Consider the following 26,940-nt stretch of genomic DNA (forward strand, 5'->3'; position numbering starts at 1 on the left):
ACCGATTGAATCAGGCCCACCCAGATCATCCAGGATAATCTCCCTTGCTGAAAGTCAACTGATTAGGGACTTTAATCACGTCTATAGAACACCCTCATAACAACACCTAGATTTGTGTTCAAGTGAATGAGGATTGTAGCATTACAGAGCCTTTCCAGCACCTTCATCCACGTGTGCCCCGCCTCACACTCAGATGATGGCACAGCCGTTCATCCTGCCATGCTCCCTGCCCAGGCTGCTTGTCTACCACTGCCACACTCAGCTTCCTTAACTGCGGCCGTCATTGTGTGACTCTCCCCCTCAGAACTCTCCAGTAACTCTCTATCACCCATAGCACCTACACCAGTTTCTGAAAATTGCCCAGACAATGTTATAACAACAGCTATTTCAAAGCAAAAGAAGAGCCTTCCTAAACTGTCTACGTGTTGCCCTCTGACCCTGTACACAGGAAACCATAGTTTGTGCCTTGTTTGGCCACAATGTGGTAGAATTCAGTATTTTGCCTTTTTCACTTAACAACTCATCATATAGTTTTTCCACCCATTTTACCAAAAGATGATTTTTAGATCCCATTAAGTAAATATCCCATGACATCATAAACTGTTCTACGACTGTTGGATGCCTAAGATATTTGGTTGTTCAATGTCATTGAAAAGGCTAAAGAAAACATTTTATTCATATTTTTTTTTTCTCTATGGGACATCATTTTGTTAGGAAGGTTAAAAGGTGTGAAACCTGCCAGAATCTGCCCAGAAAAATCTTTATCTACTACCTCCCTCCCCCAGTGCGAATGGGCCCCCCACCCCACCTCTACCTCCCTCCTTCTGCCTGGATGCCTTTCCCCCAGAAATTTTGCTCATGGTTGAAGGCCCAGCTCAAATCCTATATTGGTATTTGGAAAATGTTAGAATTGGCTGGAGGAGACTTAAGTCTCGCTCACTCACCCCAAAGAATGGTTCCCTCAGACCTGCCTCTCTGCCTCTCCCCTTCTCACCGGTCCTCTACTGTGTTCACCGGCGGGTGACTGGCAACAGTTGGCATTCTTCCAGTTCTCGCTTCCTCGTCCCCTGTTCCTTCCCCTACCCCCACCCTGCTGTCTCTCTCTTCCAGGAAGCCTTCACTGTCCCCTCCCACTCTCATACTTCTCAGCCTTCTCTTAACTCCCCATGGCTCCTCAGGCAGCAGCATCAAATTGCCCTGCGTTTGCCTCTCATTGTCTCATGACTGCCATGCTTGTGGGCCTGGCAAGATTTCTTACCCCGAGAGGCTAATATTTATTAAGCGTGTCCTGTGTACCATGTCTAGGACTGTAGATATCCACTCTAAACAAGTTTAGAGGCTAGAGTGTAGATAGATAAGTAAACAGGCAGTTACAAAACATCCCTGTGCCTGGGATAAACTTGGCCCCAGCTTGACGTCCAAGCTGGCCATGAGGTCTCCGTGGTTATTAATTACCCAAAGGCAGAGGGAAAAGAGGATTCCAGGGGAAAGGAGACATGAACAATGGCCAAAAGCTAGCTGCATCCTTTTCTTCTCCCTCCTCTCTTCCTTTTTTCTTCCTTCTTTCTTCCTCCTTATATATGCTGAGTGAGCATCATTGCACATCAGGGACTATTACACATTTCTTTGTCCTTAGGGTGAGTCACATGGTAGATGCCGAGAATGGATTCCCTATTGGTTAATTCAGTCAGTGAACAAGTGTGTGATGCCTATCACATACTAGGACCTATTTGATCGATTGGGGTGAAAGTTCCAAAGTAGTTCCTGGCAGTCATACAACCAAGTCCTCCCCACCACCACCACCACACTCTTCCCCTCTCCCCCAATGGCTAAATAAACAGAAGAAGGAAAACCTGTTTTAGGAGAAAAGAGTGAAAAATTAGGCAGGGTCAATAGAAATTGTCTGTGATCCCACATGAAACAGTAGGTATGAGACCCTTCTCTGAGGACAAGCAGCAAATGGAGGGTAATTGCAGGTCCAGAGGGTGCAGGGTGATAGGAGAAGGTCACTGAAGCTATGGAGTCAGACTGACCCAGGTTCAAAGCTTAGGTCTTCCCCTGTGAGCTAAGGAAACATCATTTATAGAGCACCTATTGTGTGCCTAATGTAGAGCTCAGTACTCTATATTCATTATTTAATTTAATCTTCACAACAGACTATCAGGTGAGTGTTAGCAAACCCACTTTATAAATGAAGATACTGAAGCCCAAAGAGGTAAATGATGTGTATAGGGTCACACAGCTAGTGGAGTCGTCAGGATTTGAATCTGGGTCTGTCAAGATGGAGCCCAAACCAATGTTTTTCCCACCATTGCATGCAGAGCCCTCAATAAATGTTGGCTCCCTTCCTCACCTGGGTGAACTTTCACTCACCCACCAGTCTGCTTACTGTGTGCCTGGCACCATTGGTAGGCAACAGGGAAGTGGATGGGCAGAAGAGAGCAAGCTGGGTTTGATATGGACATGGGTTTGAATCTCAGCCCTGCCTCCAGCATGACCTTGGGCATGGACGAAGCTATTCCCTCAACCTTTATCAGGGACAATACGAGCACCCATCTCACTGGTCACTCATAGACTTAGGTGAGGTGATCCATTTAAAGACCTGTATGCTTGTCATTTTTATAAACCCATTCTTCCACCTGAAAAAGTTCTCAGTCTATTGGGGCAGTAAGATTAGATTCACCCACCTGAAGATAATTAACGCGATTTTGTAGTACAGATTAACTGTCAAATAATGGCATAGTCAGTGCTGTTATGGAGTTTGGATAAGGAAGTTACTGTGGCCCAGAGTGCTCTGGAAAGGCCTGCTGGAAGAGGTGGGATGTGAACTTCGCTTTGAAGTTCAGCCAAGCCGAGGGGCTGAGCTGGGCCTTCCAGTGGGGGAGGGGTAAGGAAAGAGAGGTAAGGGTGGCTGTGGAGGTTGAGAAGCAATAGGCTAGGCCAGATTTCAGGGTAGAGGGAGCCAAGTGCCAGGGTGAGGTCCCATGGACAGCGAGGGTTCTTGATCAGGGATGTATTCTGGGGAAGTGAAGGGAGCATTGATAGGCCTCACACTGCTCTTTACTAAAGCACAGCCGTCTTCCTTCCTGTGTGACAACTACTTGTGTGTAGTGAAGTAGAACCCCCAGTGAGAACATGGAGCAGACGATCATTCATTGCAGAAGCCAGACACAGTCTTTATCCTGAATCACAAGTGTATTGTGTCACAATTAGGGTGGACCCAATATGCTGACCATAAAAGTATCAACACCAGAACACAGGTGCTCACTCCATGCCAACCCTGGCACCAGGACCTCCATGAGCCCCAGGGCTGCTCAAGTAACTCACAGACCAAACACCCTTCGTTTATGATGAGGATTTGAGCATTGCAGTTACCACCCTGAAATGATTCATAAATAATCTACCTACATAGATATGCTTGAGAAAATTAATATAGTACTCCAGCAATATTTTAAAGGAAAGCAAAAGGAAGCAACTTACAATAAAACAACATTCGTTTCAATTTGTAAATGTCATGGGGTAGTCAGGTGCTGGCTCCAACCTGGAATGAATCATTTAGAGGTAAGACGTGAGAGCCAAGGTTCCGTTCAACACTGTCAGTACTTTTTGTCTATGGTTTACATCTTGAAGTAGAGCTAACCACACATATTGTTATAGAATCACCATGAATGCAGTGGCTGCCAATGTGGACCGATAGAAGGGTTTTGCATTGGCCACCCAGATTCCACACTGGTGGCATTGCTGTTAGTGACATAATTTTCTGAAACAATAAACCATGTTTGGTAAACTACTGAATAAGAGAGTACAGCCTCCTCTCAACTTACATGGTAATTGCATTTCTGGAAAATTCAGTTTCCATTAAGATGAGGTAAAATATATTTTGAGGTTATATGTAAAACAGAGTTATATTCTGGGCTTCATAATTATAATCAGGTCCTTGACACATACACACAGACATGCACTGATGTCTGGTGGGACATTTGGAAATCATGAGAAACAGGGCAGTTTCTCTTTTGCGGGGATCATCCCATGCATTACAGGATTACCAGCTTTCTAGCCCTTAGTTATTAATGCTGCACCATGTGCCTTAATATTAATTCATCATTCATATTAAACACCTCATGGGTTCCAGGTACCCTGATGAGTCCTGGAGACACAGAGGCAAATATCTAAGATGAAGTTCCTGTGCAACACGTGGAGTGGTTCAGAAAGAGAGGTTGAGAGAGATCACGCAGCTCAGGAAAGGCATAGACAGAAGTTCAGTGTGGTGAGAGCAGGCCATCCTTGAGAAGAAATCAAGAGAGACAGCTCGGATTGGTGGTCAGGAGCCAACTTATGAAGGGCTTATAGGCAAGTCCAGTAATAAGTTGAGAGCAATGGAGAGTCACCAAATGCCTTAAAGCAGCAGGGTGATATAACCAGGCTTTCTTTACAGAAAGGGCACTGCGATTGTGGAGTGGGGAACGAGTAGCCAGGGGCCAAGGCCGGATTCCATGTGGCGGCAGTTGAGTAGGAGATGGTGGCAATACATATGGGAGAAGAGGATGGGTTTGAGAAATAAACAAATATGAATCAGCCTCATGACTAAATGTAGAAGGTGAAGGAGAGAAGTTGAAGATGAAACCAAGGTTCTTGGCACAAGTGATTGGTGGTGCTGCTGGGTGAGACAGGACGAGGTAGAAGGAAGAGATTTGCCTGGAGGTAATGGAGAGATACATCTCTCTTGGGGATACATTACGTTAGTGATGCCTGTGAGACTGCAGATGGAGATGTTTGGTTGACAGATGGGGATGTCTAGAGCTCAGGAGAGATGGATCTGGAGTGGAGTCTTGAGCATGTATGTTAGGATTTCTTTACCTGAGGCTCACAGATGTTTCAAGGGGCCCCTAGGCCCCTAAGAATTGTATAAAAATTGCAGAATCATGTGGACATGTACTCTTTTCTATGATGAGGGTTCTTGTGTGTCTGATTTTCAAAGGGGTCTTTGTCCCCCAAAAGATGAGAAACTTCTGAAATGCCATATTTCATCTGATCTAAGTTACACCTAGGAAAGTACATAATGCTTCCAAATAAGAACATTTACTAGAAGCAAAAATACTTCTGGTTAATCTGCTCTGCATTGCCTCAACATTATTCCTGTGTGACACATGAAAGAACCACACCAGACTCTTCACTTGTAAGTTTATCTCTTTCACAGGCACTCGCAAATTCTTCTGCTCATTTATAATAGCAATCAATTCACATACACTGCAGTAACAGTGCAAAGCAGCTTCGTCTACATCTTGGTATCTTTCTTTCTCAAATCCATGAAGTACTTTGCTGTTTCTTTGCAAGAAAATATGGAATCGGGATTACTTCTCCAATGATGTGTGTTTGCTTTACGTTGTCAATTTTTGCCCCCTCTGTCTGTTTCAGTGCCTTTGTGCAGTAACGTAGTGTAATCTTTTAAAACAACAATCTGAACATCCAATAGCAATTGATTTAAATTAACTTAAAATATTTTAATCAACAAAGCTCATAACTCAGCTGAAGTGATGACAATAGGAACCGCTATGGCCCAGGTCCCTTACACGCAAGGAACAGTAACTACATTGTAACTACCACTGAGTGGGGGCGGGGGACATCCTGATTTCAGAGGTAATAAGGTGAACAGTTCTAAAAGCATATATCATAGAGCTGATGGGATTAAAGCTCTGGGAACAGGTGGGACCCAGGAAAAGAATTCAAGAGAAGGGCAGAGGGGTAAAGATGGAACTTGGGGAGCCAAGAAGAGGAGAAACCTGAAAAGGAAACTGGGTTCTCTGAGAAGTAGAGAAAAGCCACGACAGCGAGGCCTGGAGGAGAGGAAAAGGACAGCTCACTGAAACTGGCCATGCCTGGTGAGAGCAGCTTTGCTGCAGCCAAGGGGCTACTGGGCGGTGGAGCCCAATTGTGCATTTCCCCTGTTCAAGGGATTTATTCATAAAGAGGGGGTGAGAAGGAGAATCTGAGATCAAAGATGGCACAGCAGAGTTGTAGTTTGGGTGACACCATCATCTGGAAAGACTGTAGATTTGGGGGGAAAAGTAATGGTTTTGAGCATGTTGAATTATAGGTCTTGATAGAAAATCCAGGTGGACATACACATAAAGGAGTTGAAAATATGGGTCTTAAACTTAAAAGATAGCACTGGGCTTATGGAAGACAATGAAGATCATCAGCACATCAGCAGCTCCTAAAACCACAGAAATACGTAAGGGAAGCTAGGAGAGTGGGGAGAGAGAAAATGGATGTTGGGTGAAGCCAGACTTCTGAGAAGCAGATTAGAAATCTGCGGAGAGTAGGCCACCGCTCCCAGAGCCAGAGGGCAAGGCGTGCACCTGATCTGTCTTTGTGTCCTCTGTGCCTAACACAGTGTCTGGCACAGAACAGATGCTAATCAAAGTTGGCTGATTGGTTTGTTGATTAATAGATGGAAAGAGCGAAAAAAAAAATGAACCTGCGAAAGGGACTAATATGATCATGGGGAAAGGAGGCAGAAAACCAGAAGCGTCTAATGAAGGAAAGCTTTAAAGCTGGAAACTGGAGAAAGACAAGTGCTAAGAAGCTGTTGGGTTTAACAGGATGGCTGCCAAGTGGAGAAGGAGATAGGTCACCATCAACTGAAGCAAGAATAGGAGGCAAGCATAGATTTTTCTTTCAAGAAATGAAGCTGTCTTAGAAGGAATGTATTGCATGGGTGGCCTGGGAAGGATCCATGTCGCTCAGAACACCTGAGGAAGGGCTTATGAGAGCTCTAAGTCATTGACTTGAATGGGCGAGAGGCAGTCTGTCTTAGATACCAGGTGATGCTTGCAGGATCCTTACTCTTTCTGGCTGCAGACATAGTCCCTGGGCATCAGCTCTCTCTTCTCCACACCTCCATCAGAAGTGTGTTGAAGACTAGAGTGAGATAACGTGGGGGAGGTATTTCTCACTCGACAGCTTCCCCTCACGGGTAAATCCCTGCCCTGGATTTAGCGGTGTAGTTTAATGGTGCCCTTGGTCACCATAGCAACACCAACCTTCTAGTCCAAGAGAGATGGATGGGATTTAAATCATTATTAGCCAAGGTATCAGGTGTATTTTCCAGGCAGTAAATAATAGTTCCTAATCCCAGTGTATGCTTGGCTGAGCACTACATTGAATATTTATGTTGCTTAGGCTTGTTTGAAGATTTGTTTTCATTTTTGTTGTCTTTATAGTAGATCTATGTAAAAATCCATAGCATTTACTCCTCAGCTAATCTTAATTCACCATGAAATAGGCTTAAACAGTAGACCCCCCCCCAATCCAGTGATTTTTATTATGTCCTACGGTCAAGGATTTGAATTGGGCTCAACCATCTTAATGACCGTGGTTGCTATTTAAGTATTTTGTCACCTCGAATCCAGCTTCTCTGCCACCATGCAGAGCTTGTTTCTTTTCCTGGAGGTGATGTTCCCAGGCCGAAGTACCCTGTATGCTCCATGTCTTCACCTTTCTTGCTCTTAGGAATTTATTTGCAAAGTATATTCTAGATCAAGACTCTTTGAAGCAGTATGGACAGCCTGTCCCCCTTCAAAGCCTAGCTGCTGGAGGACCTCTGTGATCATACCTTATCACTCTTCATGTCCCACTGCCTCTGTCCACTGCGTGGTCCATCACTGTCTGTGTCTAGGGCTGGCTCAGTTGTCCGCATGCTCTCTGAAACCAGTGCAGGCTCTGGCCCATGGTGGGCTCAAAAAATGAGTTGGGTTAAACAGAAAGTTCTTTACTCTTAGATGGAGAGACTCAAGTGAGAACAGGAGCAGTTTACACTGAAGGCTCATTGCAGACAAATGGGATTATGTCCTATTTTGATCTATTTGTTCTCCCTGGGTTACTGAGGTCTGAATGTGTTTATTCATCAACTACTTAAAGTCTATGTAGGCCTTTGTGAGAAGCATTCGGAGCCTGTAAAAATGAATACAGCCCTTCCCCTTCATGAGATCCCAACCTGGAGGGGGAAGCAGGCGTATGACAAGGTAGAATGAAATAAGGGCAAATTAAAAGGAGGAAGGGGAGCTGTTTACTAAGAGCTGATGTATCAAGTCATTGGGCTTGATGCTGTGTACACATTTAACTCTTGCACTTACCATGAGGGGTGGGAACTGTTATCCATAGTCTATATATTTAAGAACCCGAGGCATAAATATATTGAGTTAATCTGTTATTATCCCCATTGTACAGAAGAAAATATCAAGACCTAGAAAGATGATAACTTGCTGAAAGTCAGTCACATACATAGAAGGTGCCAGAGGCTGGATTTGAACTTGGCTTTCCTGAAGTCAAGGTCGATCTTTGTATCTATATGCCATATTGTTCACTGGAATGTTTCATTGTGCCTGAATGGCTTATGCTGAGTCCTGGAAGACATGGTAATTGAACTGGTCTTAAAGGTTGGCAATATTCTGGTATTTAGAGAAGAAGGAAAAGAATTCCTAGGTGAAGGAAATGACAAAGCAAAGGTGTTCATGCAGGAAAGTACAGGGTTTGTCCAGGCAGTACAGGAAGATGTGGTATGAGATGAAACTGGTTGGATTATGGGGACACTTGAATTCTCAGTGGAACTCTGTAGTAGTTGAGTACAGGCTTTGGAGTCAGATGGATCTAAGCTTGAACCCTGCCTTTCTTGAGCTGTGCAACCATGCGCCTTCTGGATGCCTCAATTTCCCCTTCTGTGAAATGGAAACGATAGTAATTTTATCTTGTAGAACTGGATAACATAAGAATAAAGCATGTGTGCCCAACAATAAATGTTAGTTCCATTCTTATCATGTATGTTCAGATCTTCCAGTACTTCTAAATGGAGCACCCTTCCCTCTTTGCCCTCTGCTTCCCACCGGGATGTCCTTGATTATCAAAAACCAAAGTTATGGAATCTCAAGGTTGAAACAGGCTATGGGTATAGATGAGCTTTATGGCCCACTCATCAGCAATAAGAGTAACACCATTCCCTGATCTCTGAAGGTGTTTGGTTTCTTGCCCACAATGCCCTTGCTGCTGAAGATGCCCTGTGTATCTAATCCTTCCCTCATTATCTGTCAGGGCTGGGAGTGGCATTCTAGGATCATCATCTGAGAAATATCAGCAAGTTTTCCTCCATAAGCTTTTCCTGAGCCCTCAGCAACTGCATACCCCTTAATGGGGAGCCCCCAAGCTCCTTTGCTGGGTTCCTAGAGCCTCATGAATATTGGCCATGCCTGCTGTCCTTGGCTTTTCCCGAAAGTCTGGCCTCCCCACTTGTTGGGTGAACTTCATCCCTGTAATGACACAGCCAGGGCCCATCCTTTCCTCCAACTCAGCTTTTGAGTCCCTTCTTTTTAAATTGGAATTGGTTCTTAACTGGTTTTATGCTCATATAATTTCTTCCATTCCATCTAAGTATATTTGCACCTTGGCCCCTCAGCTGCCACAACTGTTGGCTGGAGTTGGGACTCCAGAGGATCATCATCCATAAGAGCCACTTGGACTTACTCCTGTTGTTCTCTAGCCTTCATTCCAGAGTCGGCTGCTGCAGCTCCTCAGGATGACTGTGTACACTTCCATTCTGCCCAGATGTTTTTCTTATCTCAGATTTTTTCAGCCAATGAATTACCAGTCCTTCATACCACCCTTCCACTGCCATCACATTGCCAGTGACTCACACTGTCAGTGAGAGGATCCCATAAGCAGTTTTGGTAGCCACTCCCCTGCCTCCCACCTTACAGCCAAGAAAGGGCTTACCCCAGCCTCTCTGCATTCTCGAACCCCTAGATACGCTGTTCTGCAACACCGAAGCCACTCTCTTGCCTACTGACCGAGTGATGGGCAACAAAGGCAATCACAGTTTTTCCAGTTATTGAGCAATGGCTGTGTGTCAGGTGCTTTGCATGGTGATCTCTAGTCCTCTATCAGCCTTTGAAATAGGCATTATCCTCATTTCACATGGGAGGCAGATGGAGGCTAGGGAGGCTACAGAGACCTAACCCGTGAATGTGTCCTTCTACTTGATGATGGGGTCCACACCAAATTTGTCTAGCCACCCTGTCAAACTCATTCTAAACTGACAGAGAACATTAACACTGTGGCTTACCAAGAAGTGACGATCTCTTTGGCTCATCTGTTCTAAATACTCGTTTAATTTTACTAACTAGAACTTTTTAGAGACTTCTTGACTATCTGTTGCCATTCCTGATTAACTCCAGGTGTAGAAGGATTGCCACTCTCAAGAGTCCATCTTCAGGATCCTCTGGTCATCCTCAGAATCTTCTCTTCATGTCTGAGTGCAAAGGGATGGTGTGGGTCTTCTGGGCTAGAGCCTTCATTTAATGAAAAATGCTACAGAGTTAGGGTGGGAACAGGACCTACCCAAGATCACAGAGGCAATTGGTAGTTAGATACTTAGGCTACATGTTTAATTCTTTAGAATGGAGACCTAAAAGAACAATTCTGGAAACAAGATTGTTTATTTCTCTCTCTTATAACAGTTCATGCATAAGCTGCCTGCTTTTAGGGACTCAGACTCCTTATGATCCATTGCTCTGCCTTCTTTTGGGTGTAAGATAGCTCACTACTTGGTCTTTATTACAGCCTGTGGGAAGGACAAGAAGGGAAGGATAGGATACAGCCCTTCCCTTGCAGGATATGACCTAGAAGTTGTATATGGCACCTTTGTTTGTATCCGATTGGCCAGAACATATTCACATAGTCATACCTAGCTGCAAGGGAGGCTAGGAAATACTGTCTTTACTCTAGAAGGTCATAGGTCCAGTTGAAGATTAGGGGTTTTGTTACTACAGAAAGGGGGAGATCAGATCCTAGGGGAGGGCTCATGGTCTCTGTTGCTGTGATAGAATGAGGATTAGAAACTGGTCATCCCACATAGTTTGGTGCCTCACAATTCTAATCCTGTCCCTTATTGCTTTCTCTCTTTTCCTTCTCAAACCATCTCAGGGACGATGCCATGAGACATGGATCCCAAGGTGGGCCAGTGTTTTGGTATATTCTTTTAGGCTCTACATATGGGCTAACTTTCATAGCTAATGACAAACCACTTGTCATTGCACAAAAATTATAACTTTTACTCCTGTGGAAATGTTGCTGCATTGCTAAAATACCATTATCTCTTTGAATAGTGAATAGCTTCACTATTTTCTTGTAAAAATATGACTCCTCTCATCTCTTAGAATTTGGTTTCTTAAGACAGACAGAAATTTTTATTTATAATTTCTGTTAGAATGGTTTTTGAATAACACTTTTAAAAATGATAGAAATGATGAGTAGGACAGAAGTTCTTATGGAGTTCTTCCCTCTTCAGATTCACATTCCTATAACATCTTGTTCCCAGAGGTCAATAACATTTTAGTGAAGGATATACCAGACTGTTTGGTTTCTCTGTAGTGTTCTTACCAGGGAATTCAGGTAATTCTCTCTCAAAACCAAAACAGGAAAATCAAATGATATTCAAAACAATGACTCTTTAAGGATCGGCTTATCAGTTCCATGCTTTCCAGCCTTATGGGGTGGGTAGGTGTACTCCAGACACAGAGGCAAGCCTGGATAGAAGGGAAGTGGGGAATGGCTGTGCTAACAGTGTTTCTGAGGTTGGGATTAGTGGGCAATGATGAGTTGCTGCCAGAAGTCAGGCAAGCTGAACCCTTGAGGTTAAGGACAGTAAGAGGGGAAAACAGGAGTTGAAAACAGGAAGGCAATGTCTGGCCAAGTCTGCAACAGAAAGCGCAGCATGTGTGGTGGAGAAAGCAGACTTCCTATCACTTAGAGCTCTTTGACCTGGAGCAAGCCATTTCAATCCCTAATCCTCATTTTGTTTCTTTGTCTGAAAATTGGGCTAGAACCTATTCAAGTGGTATGAAGATCAGATAGAGTTACTATATGACACATTTCTGGTACCCATTAGGTATTCAAGTAACAGCAGTGTCCTCCAAGGCTCTGGATAGCTGACTCACAGAAGACTCAGCCCAAATCAGTGTCAGGACCCTGGATAGTTCCATGGAGTCCAGTCGTTTTTTAAACCAGATTTATCGAGGCATACATAATTGATACACACACACACACCCTTGTACGTTTTTATTGTATATAATTTGATGAATTTGAACATATGCACACACCTCTAAAACCATCACCACTAAAACCATCACCACAATCAAAGTAAAAAACATCCGTTACTTCCAAAATTCCCTTGTGTCTTCCTACTCAACTATTTTTTTATAGTAAGAATGCTGAACATGTTATCTGCCCTCTTAGAAAAGTTTTTAAAATTTATTTTTAAATTGTAGTTAACATACAGTATTAATTTCAGATGTATAATATGGCGATTAGTCATTTATATACTTTACAAAGTGATCACCACTATAAGTCTAGTAACCATCTGTCCCCCATACATAGTTATTACAATATTATTGACTGTATTCCCAATGCTGTACATTATATTCCCATGACTTATTTTGTAACTGGAAGTTATATATGGAAGCAACCTGGGTATCCGTTGATAAATAAATGGATAAACAAGATGTGGTGCACACACACAATGGAATATTACTCAGCCATGAAAAGAATGAAAATTTTCCATAACATGGACGGACCTACAGGGTATTATGCTAAGTGAAATAAGTCAGATGGAAAAGGGCAAGAACCATAAGATTTTGCTCATATATGGACTCTAAAACCAAACAAGCAAATAAAACAGAAACAAGCTAATAGATACAAGAACAAATTGAGAGTTTCCAGATGTGATTGGATGGGGGATGGGGGATGGGCAAAGAAAGTGAAAGGGATTAAGAAGTCCTGAACTTTTGAAAAGAGTTGTGGGTAACAGTGGGCTACTCTAGTAAACACCGTGGTTTCTGGGAAGGACCTCAGATATCCATCTAGTCTTGCCAACAAATATGGGGAATGTTCTTTCTAATGGAGGTCCACAGGATGATTTAGTGAACTCCAATTTAAAAACATCCAATCACATAATGAAACAATATTCCCTTTTCATGTTTCTTAAGGTGAAAAATAGTGTAAGGTGCTGGCTTATCATTTAATGCCTCTCTGACACTTGCTACTTTTGCTGTTGAATAAAGCACCTTTGGCTAGAATTTAATCACATTTTCTTTTTGTTGCATTTTATTATTGCGTTTACCTTCTATTTATGGTTTAAAAATAATGGTTTTCTCTTCATTGTGTTAATTAACATTTTTCTTATTACACATATTTATTTAATGTAAGAGAGCATATTGATTCATAGAAAATATGAAGTAAATAATACAAACATGATTAACGTATATCCCCCTCAAAAAAAAAAATAAATAAAAGAGTTGGGAAAATGGGACAAGAGGGATTAAAGTCCGGATTAGTTTTCTCCTGCCTCTTTGTAAATGGTAAAATACCCAGAGAGGGTATGTAACTTGCCCAAGCTGTCTACCACACTGGATCTCCTGACCCTGTTGTCCTGAGTTCTTGCCTCCACACCACCCTGCTTTCCTGATACTTTTTGAATAACACTCAGTTTTCCAGTTGACCCCGTCATCATGGAAACCCCAGGGAGGGGCAGACCTTCTGCAAATCCCAAGGATCAGACAGTCTCCAGCTATGAAATAAATAGCTGTCTCCTGGAAGTAGGGGGAAAACACGCTACAATTCCAGCATTGGAATGCAAATGAGCAATTAGAGTCAATTAAAACAGGATACAGTATAATTACCACCAATCGTGCTAACCTTTATATTCAGAAGGTCTTGACCCACTAAAAGGAAATTTAACAATAGTAAAAAACTCTTTCCTAACAAAGGGGTGTACTTTGGGCAGGAGACTCATTTCAGGAGTCTGAGAGGTCTGACAGATTAGACCCTCCTTCCTCACACCCACCTGGGTCTGAGCCACCGCTGGCAATGACCAGGAACAGCCAGGCTTGATGGTACCTTGTCATTGACCTTATTGTGCCCATCACCAAACACTGTAATTTAGCATAATGCCTGGGCCCTGCTTGGCTCTTCCAGATAAATCCTGGGGTAGGACCTCAGATGTTTTGAAAGGGACACTGAACTTTGCTGGGAAACACCTTGCAGTTGAAGTTTCTTGCCCTCAGTATCTGAACTGCCCTTTCATTTAAAACCATATCTCTTCTGATTTCCTTTTAAACATTCCTCTTAAAATCTGATTCAATTTTCTGAATCCTGTTTTATGTGAATCCAGCGTTTCTTATGGACAAAGCATGAAGTGGTGTTCTGAAGACCTGCATTCTAACCTCAGGGTTCCAGGTCTCAGCCTGCCTACTTGTTTACCCTTCCAACAAATACTTACTGAGCACATTTTATGTGCCACTTACTGTCCTGGACGCAGCAGACAAAGTGAAAGACAAAACACTCTTTCCTTGTTGAACTTACACATTAGAAATCTTGAACTTACAAGGCAATAAAACAGCTAGTGGAAAATAGCTATCGTGCCGTGAGGATGCTGAAATGGCTGGGGATTGAATGTGCGATAAGGGTCAAGGAGGATGTGACGCTTCAGTCTCTTAACAACATTTGGGCAGATGGCATGGGTTATAGGTAAAAAGAGTGAGACCGAGATACCGCTAATTGACTACTCTGGGCCTCTGCTGCCTGATGTGTAAAGTAGATAAGACAATGATGTGACAACTGGAAAGCAGAGTCCCTGACTTTGAGAAATCCTCAGCCTTGTGAGGATTCAGATGTACCCAGGGCTAACACTGTGTGTGGTTCAAAATCTGGGGGTGGACATTATGTACAAAGGGAGGCCTGAAGGAGCCTGGTATGCTTCCCAGCTCAAGGAACCTGGCACAATGGAGAGCAGAGTGGGTGGGGAAGGGGAAGACTGGTCAAGCCACACAAGTCTGAGCAGATCCAGGATTGGAACCCAAGGGTCATCTGATGCCCAGTCCAACCCTTTACACTATATCCCACAACCTTGGATGTGGGGCTGGTGGGGGAAGACTCAGAGAAGCAGGAAGACACATCCCAGATACGTGTATTTGAAACCTGGGCCACAATGTGCACAGCATTGGGCTGTCACATGATAGAGAATAAAGGTGGTGAAGGGCCCCGATGGTGGGGATGAAGAATGAGTATGACTTCAGAATATATTCAGAGGTCAAGTAGGTAGGACTTGACACATTGATTGAATATGGAAGAAGCTGAGGAAAGAGATAAGACTGACTCCAGCTTGAGCACCTGGACAACATGGAGACTCCCAAACATCTCAAGGAACAGTGCCCTTCTATGCCCTTCTCTACATCTCTGGCTAATTCCACATCTTCCCTGCCTGACTCAGCCTTTCCTGTTCCTACTTATCCTTGGGACCCAGCTCCGACCCTGATGTCAGCCAGAACGCTGAATCCCTTCCCAGGGACCCTTCAGCCTGTCTCTCCAGCATCCCCTTTGGTTTCTTGTGAGTATCTTGCATTACACATTCAACAGGTTTTTCCTTGAGTACATCACCTGTGTCTTACAATTCTGAAGACAAGGACAAAGGACTGTGAGTGCATAAATGAAAAATGGATGAGATCAAGGGTAGCCAAGAGTGGGTTTCTTTCCAGCTAATAATGGGGGCTGCTTGGAGTCCTGTATGGAGGGTTCTGAGGCTGCATCCAGGCTTAGCTGCAAAGAGTGTTATGATCAGTTAGTGATGTCTGCAGTGAACACAGGAAGGATGTGGCAGCGTGCATGCAGTTTATGTGCAGTCTCTTAATGACAAGATTTGTATTGTTTGGACAGACTACAGCTATTCTCAGGAAGAATCAAAGATGATGTCCAAGTGTCTGGTATGGCTGAGGGTAGATAGAAACAAGTTAGAAAGGGCTTTTAGTTTAGGAGAGCTTAAACCAGTGACAGATATAGGCTGTCTCCATCGTTGTGTTTTCAACTTTTATACCCCTTTCCATTTGTGTATATTACATCTTGATGCCCCTAAACACCCTTTTGTTTCTTGACTCAAGACTCTCAAACCCCAACTTAGAAAACAATTTTTCTAGCCAGTGGTTCCATTTTAGCTGCCTAACTTGTCTGCATGGTGGTCTTTGGGCAATTCATCTGCATATTTTGTTTCCCTTATGGTTTTATAAAAGTAGTATACAAATGTAGGTGTGGCTGTCTGGAGGGAGAGTAGTCCTAAATGTAATGTAGAAGCAGAGCATCCATTTAAAACTCTAAACAATAGAACTGCTTCAAAATAATCAGCCATCATTTAAAATTATGCCACTGTGGTCACTGAGGAACAGTCTGCTATATATATTTCCAGGGTCCTGATGAGGATATATTTGGCTAGGGTATCAATAACCTCTTAATGACATACCCTAGTGGCTTGGTCTACTCAAAAGAGACTGGGGTGGGGGGGAATGACCAAAAAGTTTAGTCACATCAAAGTGGTTCCACAGATGACAGACAAATTTCTATGATTTTCAGTTGTCTTTATGTTGTACATGGTATAGTTCTTTTCCATAAGTTTTGCCATCATTTGGGGTTAAGATAGTTAAACTCCATAGATAACATTAATCAGATCCGGGGCATTCTGGATCATTATTTTTCTGCCATAGAAGAGATGAAAGTAGAAATTATTCAATAAAAGCCATAGATTTTATCGCCACATATTTGACCCCTTTTACCTCATTTACCCTCTCCCCCTACCCTATGGTAACTAATAGTCCATTGTCCCTGTCCATGACTCTCCGTTTGTCCTGTTCATTTGTTGCTTTTAGGTTTACATCCCACATATAAGTGATATCATGTGATTTTCAACTTTTTCTGTCCGGCTTATTTCGCTTAGCATGATTATCTCAAGGTGTATCCATGTTGTTGCAAATGGCAGTATTTCATCTCTTAAAGAAATTTCACTATGCATGGTGAATACACAATGCAGTATATATATATGTGCCATACTGCTGAATTGTACACCTGAAATTTACTGGATTTCAATAACCAATGTCACCATAAAAATAAAAAAAAGGCAATAGATTTTAAGCCTGACTTTTCATAGACTTAAGCTGATTGACTGGGGGGATTCATTTTGAAGAAAGACAATTAAGGATTTACATGAAATGCTGAAGATCTATGAGAGACTGTGCCTACAAAGCTAAGGGAAACAGATTTTATAGCACTATTAGCTCTCTGGTCAGGAACCATCAACCCTATTGACTGCTGGCTTCTAATTTATTATTCTTAATATCAACTGTTGGTCTCTTATTAGTATATATTTGACTTGCATTCATTCATCTTTTCTAGATTGTATTTTATATGACAGTGAGAGATTGTTTTACTGATTACATGACATGTAAATTGAACAGATGGTTGATTTCGAAACAAAGATGCTGAATTGGCTGTGAATGGGCTGCAGATGATGCTATTGTTGTAAGTTAGGGACAGTGGATGAAATAATTCAGCCTTCCAGCCTGTATTGGCAGCACCCATCAACAGCACCCTATGCGGGTTCTTATTTCCTATTTTTGAGAACTGGGTTTGAATTGCCATCTTGTCACTTAGCAACCAAATAACTAGTGTTTCTATTTGTATAGTCTCTTACTTTTTAGTTTGTAGTTTAAGTGTAAAGAAGTAGTAGTGGATTGTTTGTTATGTAGTCTTTCTTTTCCTTTGACACCTCTGATGTATATTTTACCATTCTTCAATAAAATAATAGGGAATTTAAGACAAAGAATGTTGTATACAATACTATATTTAGCATTTCTATTTCAGTTTTCTTACAGTGTTAATTTATATGAAAATAAAATGAATAATAATAGAAAAAATTCTAGGAGAAATGCTATATAAGTGTAACCATTTCTTTTGTTATATGTAAAGTGCCTAGCATGTAATAGGAATTTTATTTGTTCTCTTCTTCCTTCTATTCCCATTTCCCATATTCCGAACTGATTCTTAACATTTACAGGCCAACACCTGGGTCACCTCCTTGGAGAAGCACTCCCTGACCACCCTCTCTAGTGAGCTTCTCTATTCCCTGTGTGCCAACATCCTTTGCACTCCCCTGATTACATAATGCATTATCTGCCGACCTGCATGTTCATCTTTCTACCAGTGGAGAAGCCTCTCCAAAAAGAAAATTCCATCCTGTGACTCATTCTTATTTGTACATTCTAGAGTCTGGCTCAGTCCTTGGTACATAGGAGTATTTTTGGTATGTGAGTAGGTAGGCGGGTAAGTGAGTAAATGAATAGATGAATGAATGGAGTGAAGGTTCTGTACCACTGGTAAAAGAAAGCCTAGGTTGGAAAGGAGTGAGAGACTACACTAGCATTGAAGGAATTAGGATAGTAAGTCTTAGAGCACAGGTTCTTTATCTGGGGAATCAGAGTCTCTGAACAATCCAAAAGCTTGCATACATATCTGTGTCTGTGCACTCCTGGGGGAAGGAGAAAAGGGTCCATAGCTGTCATCAGAGTCTAAGATGTGTCTGTGGTCCCCATATGTTGAAAAGTTGCTGATCTAAACAGATACAATGAGCAGGCCCCACTGAGAGGAGAGTTCATGACAAAGGAGAAAAAAATTAGAATTAGAGGGGACATTGTGTCCTGCAGGGACCTCAGGTAGTGGGCATGGCCCCTAGGACAGGAGCTCCCAATAGTCTGTGAAGGTATTGCCCTGTCCTTCTAAGCACCTCTTTGTGAGGAAACTCACAAAAGATTTTTTTCTTCCATTGTCTTAATTCTTACGCTGAATCTCTAGGCTGAAGGGGGCTCTCAGGTTCGCTGGTTCTAGTTACATACCTCCAAGCAGACCACACTGAAATGATTTCAGGCAAGCACTGGGTCTTTCCTGCCCTGCACAGCTCATCCTTTCCTTTTCTATCTTTTCCTGTCCTGTCTTTTCCTTGGTTATGAAAACTTTTCATTGAGAGCAGTGTTTTTCAAAACTGTAGATCTTGGCCCATTGGTGAATTATGCTGTTAACTTAGAAAGTCACGATCAGCTTAAAAAAATAAAGTATGACATACAAATGGAATAGAGTATGATAAGAAATATTGTGTGTGTCACAAATGTAAAAGTGACTATGGATTCGTGAAATTTCCTATTTCAGCTCAATGTATACGGGGTTGTGATATGTATATTTCTTTATGTAGGTTGTGGTAAAAAATATTTGAAAATTAGTGACGTCAAATGTCATTGTAGGCACTCAATAGATACTTATTGAAAGACCCAGCCCTTAAGGGGAGGGTGGCAAGGGAGGAGGCAGGAAACTAGTCTGTTAAGGGTTCACTTCTTATGGCTGCACTGGGAAGCCCTTTGCTCCCAACTAGACAATAGGGGCCTGCCACGCTCCCCACCACTGTCACCCTGCTTGATTCTTGTCTCTCTTTTCCTGGGCAGGTTGTATACGTCACTGCGACATTCCCCTATGTCATGCTTCTGATCCTCCTGATCCGAGGGGTCACGTTACCTGGGGCCTCTGAAGGCATCAAGTTCTACCTGTATCCTGACCTTTCTCGGCTCTCCGACCCACAGGTAAGAGTCATTTGTTCAGTGCACAGTTGCCTGCCACTGTTGAGAAGCCTTCTGCAGGCCCCTAATGCCAGCCAGAGAGGCTCGATGGCCAGTTGAATGATTGGAAGCTTATAGCACCCTTCTCAGAAGTATAATTTTTAATGTGCACATTAAATACATAGTAAATCAAATATATTGAGCTACAACCACCAAAACATTAAAAAAGACAAATATGTGATGTAATAAAAATGTGCTACTTTACCCGTACATTAAATAGCAAGATCCAGCAACAGGTCTAGTAATTATCACGATTTCAAAGCAGTGATGACAATAAATGATATTAGGAGGTACCTCTACTACGAAAGGAAAATACCTGGGATTTCTACTGCTGACATTACTGTGATCTGTTGCCTGCAGTCATAATTGAAGGAAATGCTAAATTTCGACTAGAGGTTACTGAAAATAAAATCATACCTTTTCCCCCACCCAAGATCACAGATCTCAACAGCTGAGAAAAACTGGATCTTTGCTGGCGATTGATTTTCTTTGTGGGGGTAACTCATAGAAAGAAATAATTGGTGATAACTGTGGCCTGTTAGTTCTCTTTGGTAAGGCATTGGCTGCTCTGAATAGTGGGTAGTAAATGTTTACGCCTGAGTTTCTCTAAGTGGGTACGTGATGCTGTGCCTGGTGTGTTTAGATAAGAGGTGAAAATAGAGCATCTTATGGCCCAGGGGTTCTAACCTCTACTACTTGTTAATGGCTTTTGGGAAGCTTTTGAAAATACCAATTTTCAAAGCACAACCCAGACCAATTAAATTTAACACTCTGGGGCTAGGTCTCAGGAATCAGTACCTTTTAGAGGTCCCCAGATAATTTCAATGTGTGAAATAATGTGCTCAAAGATATTTGGGTGAAGAGGCATCTGTTTTTCTATTAAAACAAACATAGATAGATAATGCAGTGGAATTTGCAATCTGCATTCAGTAGAACATGAGACTTGCAAGAAATATCAGGTTTGTAGTCTGTGCCTTCAAGCCTGCTGTGAGGAGAACTTGGAGGGAAATGTTTATGGAGTGCTGGTTAGTGCAACTCAGATATACCTCATTACGGTGCATTAAGGTACAGGTGGCGTGGTGATGTGTGCTCATTTCTGTCTCAGTCTGCTGTGCCAGGCTCAGGGTACCACCAGGAATCTGTCAGCAGCATCATGAAATGCAGGTAGAATCCCTACAAAGAAGAAAATTAGTTCCTGACTGTTGGTCTTACCCACTCCAATCTCTGATGGCACAGGCTCAGTTGGAGAAGCGCTTTTGGAAAATGTATTTCCAAATTCACCAGTCTGTGTATTTTTGTTAGATCCACAAATTCTGCCTTAATCCAGGACAGATTTCCTGTTTTCCTTTGCTCACAGGCTTCCTTATGCTAGTCCTCGAGTTCAGTCAAAGTCTCGAGTATCTCCCAGTTTCCACACCTCGCTGATCATCAGAACACTGGGAACATGTTAAAATGCAGATTCCAGGTCCCACCCTTGGAGATTCAGTTTCTGGGATATGAGATGGCACCTGGGTATCATTATTATTAAGAAACTTCAGAGTGGATTCTAATGATCAGAAAAGTTTAGTAAACCCAGTTGATACCTTTGACCTTAAAGCCCTACACATATACCATGAGCACATACAAACACATACCACCCACACGCAGAACAAAGGTGAGGCCAGGAGTTCATCATTCAGATTGTCTGCCATAAGTATCCTACCATCTCTTTCCTTTTGGGGCCTCAGTTCCCAAGCCAGTTCTTACCTGCCAAGGCTGTTCCAGGAAAAGCGCTCCTCCACACTCACAGATATTCAGTGATGCATAAGAAAGGCTCATAGGACTCAGAAGCAGTTACACTCTTGGATGTGGTTTATTTCTATCATCAGTGAGAAAAACACACATCAGGTGGAGCCTGGAAGGATTCACATGCAGGCTTCCTGTGTTCTTCTGCTGGGAGGGGTTGCACAGAACTTTTCCCAGCATCAAAATGCAGCAGCATGTGGGCAGTATTTCTGCACACAGAAGCCTGCTTGAGACTCAGAGTCCAGGTTTTTAATGGCGATGTTTTACTAAGTACACAGGTACTTTTTGCCTGCATGATCAATCGGAATTCTAGACTCTCAGAAGAAAAGCAGGTATTCACTATAAATCACATTGCCGTACAAACAGTCCAGGTAGGCTGCTACAGCAGAATTCAGTGTCCCAGATAGATGATACAACCACATTACTTAGTACCATAGGGAACATCTTAGCCAAGTTCCCGGACACTAGTCAAGAGAAAGTCCTGCAAACACACCCTGCTGGAGGGCAACATCATGCCCACTATGGTGACTCCTTCCTGTATACCTGCAAAATACAAAGTATTTACTATTTGGTCTTTTCTGGAAAGAGGTGGAAAACCCTCAGATGCCCGTGAGGGGATAGTTGATGGGCTCCAACCCCTACTTGACCTCCCTTCCTCTATCTGTGTTACTCTCTGTCTCTGCTGCCACCAGCCTGGTCCAGGTCACCACCATCCTCAATTTGACAGACTATAATGGTCTCCTTGTTGGTCTTCCAGAAATGGCTCTTGACCCCTCTAGGCCACTCCCCACCAAGCAACAAAGTGATTTTTTTGAAATATAAATCTGATGAGCACCCCTTTGCTTAAATCCCTTCTGTGGTTTCCTGTGGTCTTTGGAATAAGATTCAAATGGTGGGGGTTCCGAGGTCCCTCAGAAGCTGCCTTCTTGCTGCATCACTAGTCACTATCTGTCTATTTCAGTTCATTATGGATATTGGCCTCCTTTCTTCCTCAGGGCCTTTGCACATGCGGTTTCTCTGCTGGAAACACTCCTTTCTTCCTCAGACCTTCCCTCCCTACCTTTTCTAACTAACATCCACTTATCCTTTAGGATTCAGTTTAAACATCACTCTGCCAGACAAATATTTCCTGATTGCCAACCATACACCCTCCAGTATTCTGTACTTATTTTCCAAAGTACTTACCATTTCCTGAGTACCTACTAAAGATTAGTATAGGTGCCGGGCATACAGCAGTAGACAGTGACAAAACAGTGATACCTGTCTCATGGGGTTTATATTCTAGTTGGGGGGAAAGGCAGTAAACAAAGTTAATTAGTAAAGCGCACAATCCATTACATGGTGACTGGGACCATGTAGACAAATTATGGTAGCAGAGAAAGAGTGCTGGGGGAGAGAGCTGCAATTTCCAACAAGGTGGCCAAGGAGACTTCACTGAGAAGGCAGCTTAGAGGCAGGGTCTATGTTTGCTTAGCCCACCACTGTGTCCCCAGTCCCTGGCTGACTTAGAGCCTAGTATGTAGTAGGTGCTCAAAAAAAATGTTTGATGAATGGATATAAGAACCAGAGCTATTTTGATTTTTGTAGAAAGGTTATGTTGCTTTAGCAAAATGTCTAAAATCCTTCAACTCACCAGATCTGTGAGCTGTACTAATTTTTGATCTTTTTTCAGTAATAGCAAGGAAATGTGTGTGTGTGTGTGTGTGTGTGTGTGTACATATGTTTGTGTGTGTGTGTCTACAGAAGCAACAGTGATATCTGATTTTCTGGGGCAGAGATAAGGATAGTGACCCCAAAGGGAGTGGAAAACAAGGTGCTATGTAGCTGGTGTTTTTCGTAAGCTGTAGTGTGTTGCAAGAAGAGCCTAGCGTGGCTGGAAAAGAAAGCGTGAGCAGTCTTAAGCCTGCTCTCAATCTGTTCTGGGGCCTGAAAGGCTGGTGGCAGGGTGGATAGTCATGCTGAATCTGAGGATGGCTCTTGACAGCTCCTCAAACTTTGGAGGCAAGTGCATCACACAAAGTCTGTTTCAGTGTGCAAAGGGAAGGCAGCCTGTGAACAGTCAGTAGAATCACAGTACCCCAGCTAGAATGTCCACTTGACAGAGAGATCCAGGTCAGAGCATCTGACCTTCTTACCTGAGGCCACACAGCAACTTAGCAACCCAATTAAAACTTTGGGTTCCTGGGTTCTGGGTGGGAGAACTCCTAAATGAAGGGAGGTTAGAGGTCTTGAGAAGAAAACAACAGATTCACACCACCCAGTTCCAGTAGTTCCCATTTGTGCATACCCCAGACCATGAGAAACAAGAGGGCACAGGTTTCAATTCCTACTCTCCCATTACTAGTGGTGTGGCCTCAAGCAAGGCCCCTTACCTCTCTAGGGCCAAGTCCCTGCTTCCTTAGAATGAGGATCACAGGTTGTACTTGCCCACCCCATCAGATGGCTGTGAATGTCAAGTATGAGGACCCAGTTGATAGAGCAACTTCTTTTTCCTTTTATAGCTACATATTTATTTTAATATGCATGAGGGGAAAAAGCAGGACACCAACCACATCAAAACCATGACTTCTTAGTTATAATTGTTTGGGATGCAGCAAGAACTGGAAAAGCATCCCTGGATAGTATTAGGATTTCAGGTAGCGCCATGGTCCCGCTGGATTCAACTGAGGCACGGCTCTCAAAGTTAGAGAAAACAGGTCAGGAGAGCTGCCAGCTGGAAATATTTTATCAGGAGGTCGTTTAAAGACATAGTCTTACGTCTCTTGGTAGTGTTTTTTCTTTAACATGTCCAGACCTTTTTTTTTCTGAATAATCATCCTGTCTTAGTTTCCCATTCGTACTTCAAATTGCACCAAGGAGGAAAGTTCCCAGAAAGTTATCATAGGCCTGGTGGTTTGGCTGGTCTGGGAGTGTGAACACCTTACTTTTTTAGGAATGATCTAGAAGTTGCAGTGTTCAGGTCTTCCTCTGCTACGAGGGACTAAATAAAGTATTGATGCTGAAGCCACCACAGGTGGAGAGATAGAAAGGCGAGATGATTAGGGTAAAATGAGCCCTACAGAGGTCAGAGGGCTGGTCAGAGGCTGACTCCAGGACACATTCACATTTCCTGCCTTTGCGCCCCATTGGTCCCCTGGGCTGCTTCATCCCGTCCCTGGGGGTTGGGCGTAGTCTCTGGTGGACTGAGGACCAACAGGGGGTGAAACAAGCATTTTTTGGGAGTCCTCCCGCTGCAGACTCCATAAGGACAGGGATCCTGACAGTCCTGTGTTCCACTCATCTGTCACCAGAGCCTAGCTAAGCGATTCCTTTATTCCTAATATTCATTGCAAAGGCACATGTGCAGGGCACACAGGGTGTAGAATGAATAAGACTTCTCCTTCTCCCCAAAGAGCCCACATCTGGTAGAAAAGGCCAGAGTGTCACCTCTCCTCACCTCGATTTCTCTCCCTTTAAGAAGAGGGAAGTGGGGTTGGACAAGATCAGAACTTCTCATTCTTCCTTTTGACCTTTTGAGAAAAATGTAGCAATTTGTTATTGGTCATGGTCCTTGTGCCAAAACTTGCCAAGAACTCAAACCCTTTACACATTTGAGCAGATATAAAATAGCTACATTCATGCCACCATTTTCCCTCTCACCTTCTCAGGGGCTTACTTGGCTGGGGGCCTCAGAGGAGGGCTGCAGGCTTTAGACAGAACCCCTAAATTGCCTTATCTCTCCTGTAGCCCGAAGGCCCAGCCCTGTTCTGGGGCTCCAGTAATAGCTGTGTGGGTTGCATGTTACCATCAAATTTTACTCCTCTACAAACATGTCTGTGATGTCTGGGGCCTGGGATGGGAGGGCTGGTGCCTGTGCAAGCCATCAGGGGGAGGAGGGACAATGGCCCACAGGAGGAAGACAGCCCTCCAGGGTGCTTTCCTGCCCCATGAGACGTTCTCTCCCCACGCCCCATGAGACGTTCTCTCCCCACTTCCCAAACAGAGTGATAAGGAGCTCCAGGCAGCCCTGCAGCCTCTCTAGGAACCAGGATCTCCATTCCAGTCTTGGCCCCTGCTGCCTTTTCCTACTGCTTACAAGGGGCTCAGACATGCATATTTGCTGGCCTTTTACATTTCTAAAAGGACACAGGGTGCCTGACTGATGCAAAGTTCCTGGGGTCTTAGACAAGGGAACATTCCCTTTGAGGGGTCCTCCTGGCCCGCTGGGCTTATGCCACAGGGATTCCATCGAAAGCTAAGTTGTTGAGATGAAGGGTGGTTGCATACCTAGTGGCCCCCTCCTCCCATCTCCGCAACCAGTGAGGCCAAAGAACTTCAGAAGGCGGTAACGACAGCTGTGAGGGGGGCCTGGGAGCTGAGGAGAATATCGTCTTCATCACACACACACAAACGTGTGTGTGTGTGTGTGTGTGTGTGTGTGTGTGTGTGTGTGTGTGTACAACTATGAGGTCAAGAGAGAGAGCCGCAAAAGTTGTGTTAAGGTCTAAAGGGCTGTACGCCCTACTATTGTAGTCTCTAGGGGCGCTTCTTGACCACACTGTTTAAAAATCATACCTCCTCTATCCCCCCACACATCCTGTCCACCTTCCCAGCTTTGGTTTTCTCTGTGACATTTGCCGGTATCTCAGACACTGTTCATTTGGTATCAGTCCTCCCACTCACTAGAAATAAGCTTAATAAGGGCAGAGAATTGGTCTGTCGCATTTACTGTTAGATCCCTAGCATCCAGAACTGTGCCTTCCAACAGTAAGAGCTCAGTACATATTTTTCGAATGAATGAATGAAGGACAATTTCTGGCAAAACCTATGTGACTTTACATTTCGGTGGCATAGCATATACTGCAGTTGTGGGTTTGCTCTGTAGAGAAAGGGGTGTTCCATGCTGTGGCTTCTGTTGTTGAGGAAAGGAAATTTGAGTCACTCTACTGCCATTGACCAGCTGGGTGGCCTTCAGCCTGTCCCTTTATCTCTGGGCTCAGGGCTCTCTCACCTGACAGTTGGGAATATCTACCTCACAGGTAGCAAGTGTGCATATGAATGCAAAAGCCCTTCTAGTCCTCATTTTCGGTGCCCAGCCCTAGGGCCTGGCATGCAGTTGGACTCCAGGAACACTGGTGGTGGTCCTCATTTTGCCTCTATGTCGCTGGCACTGGGCAGGAGGAATCTGGACCCCACAACCCAAGGGGGAGGCTTTGAACTCGGAACCGAGTGCCTTTATTGTGGATCCAGTAAATTAAGTTTCTCGTCAAGAACTTGAAGCGACACAGCAGCTCGCCTTCTTTGTCTCCTGGCAGTTTGCATTCTGTGGTCTGTTATAACTTTCTAAACATCTGTTTGTCTTCACTGTCAGCCCTGTGTTCTCTCTGAAGTGTGAAGTGCTTCCACTCAATTTTATTTTTCTTCCCTCAAATTTTTTATTTTCTGTCTTTTCAGTCTTTGGGGAGTGGAGGGGCTCCTGCAGAAAAGCACTTTTTCCCCTGCCCCAGATTCCTGCCACTCTCACTTGTCATTGTGTTTCAAGTGTGTGTTTTCAGGGCAAGAACAGAAAGGCCTGTCACGGATCCAAATCGCAGGGTCTTGCTTTCCCAGGGCGTGCACATGTTCCCCAAGTCAGCCTTCTTTATGG

General features: G+C 43.6%; 1 protein-coding gene across 2 annotated transcripts in view; it reads left to right on the top strand.

Annotated features, from left to right (window-relative positions):
• Positions 1–26,940, top strand: part of SLC6A11 (solute carrier family 6 member 11) — a 126,269-nt gene that overhangs the window by 37,753 nt on the left and 61,576 nt on the right. For both annotated transcript variants that reach the window (XM_016121381.2, XM_016121380.2), the window contains exon 6: positions 19,359–19,493. In XM_016121381.2, coding sequence (XP_015976867.1) covers positions 19,359–19,493 — 135 coding nt within the window. The remainder of the gene's footprint in view (positions 1–19,358; positions 19,494–26,940) is intronic.

This window comes from Rousettus aegyptiacus, unplaced genomic scaffold (genome assembly GCF_014176215.1).
Source record: "Rousettus aegyptiacus isolate mRouAeg1 unplaced genomic scaffold, mRouAeg1.p scaffold_m13_p_4, whole genome shotgun sequence".
Taxonomy (NCBI): Eukaryota; Metazoa; Chordata; class Mammalia; order Chiroptera; family Pteropodidae; genus Rousettus; species Rousettus aegyptiacus.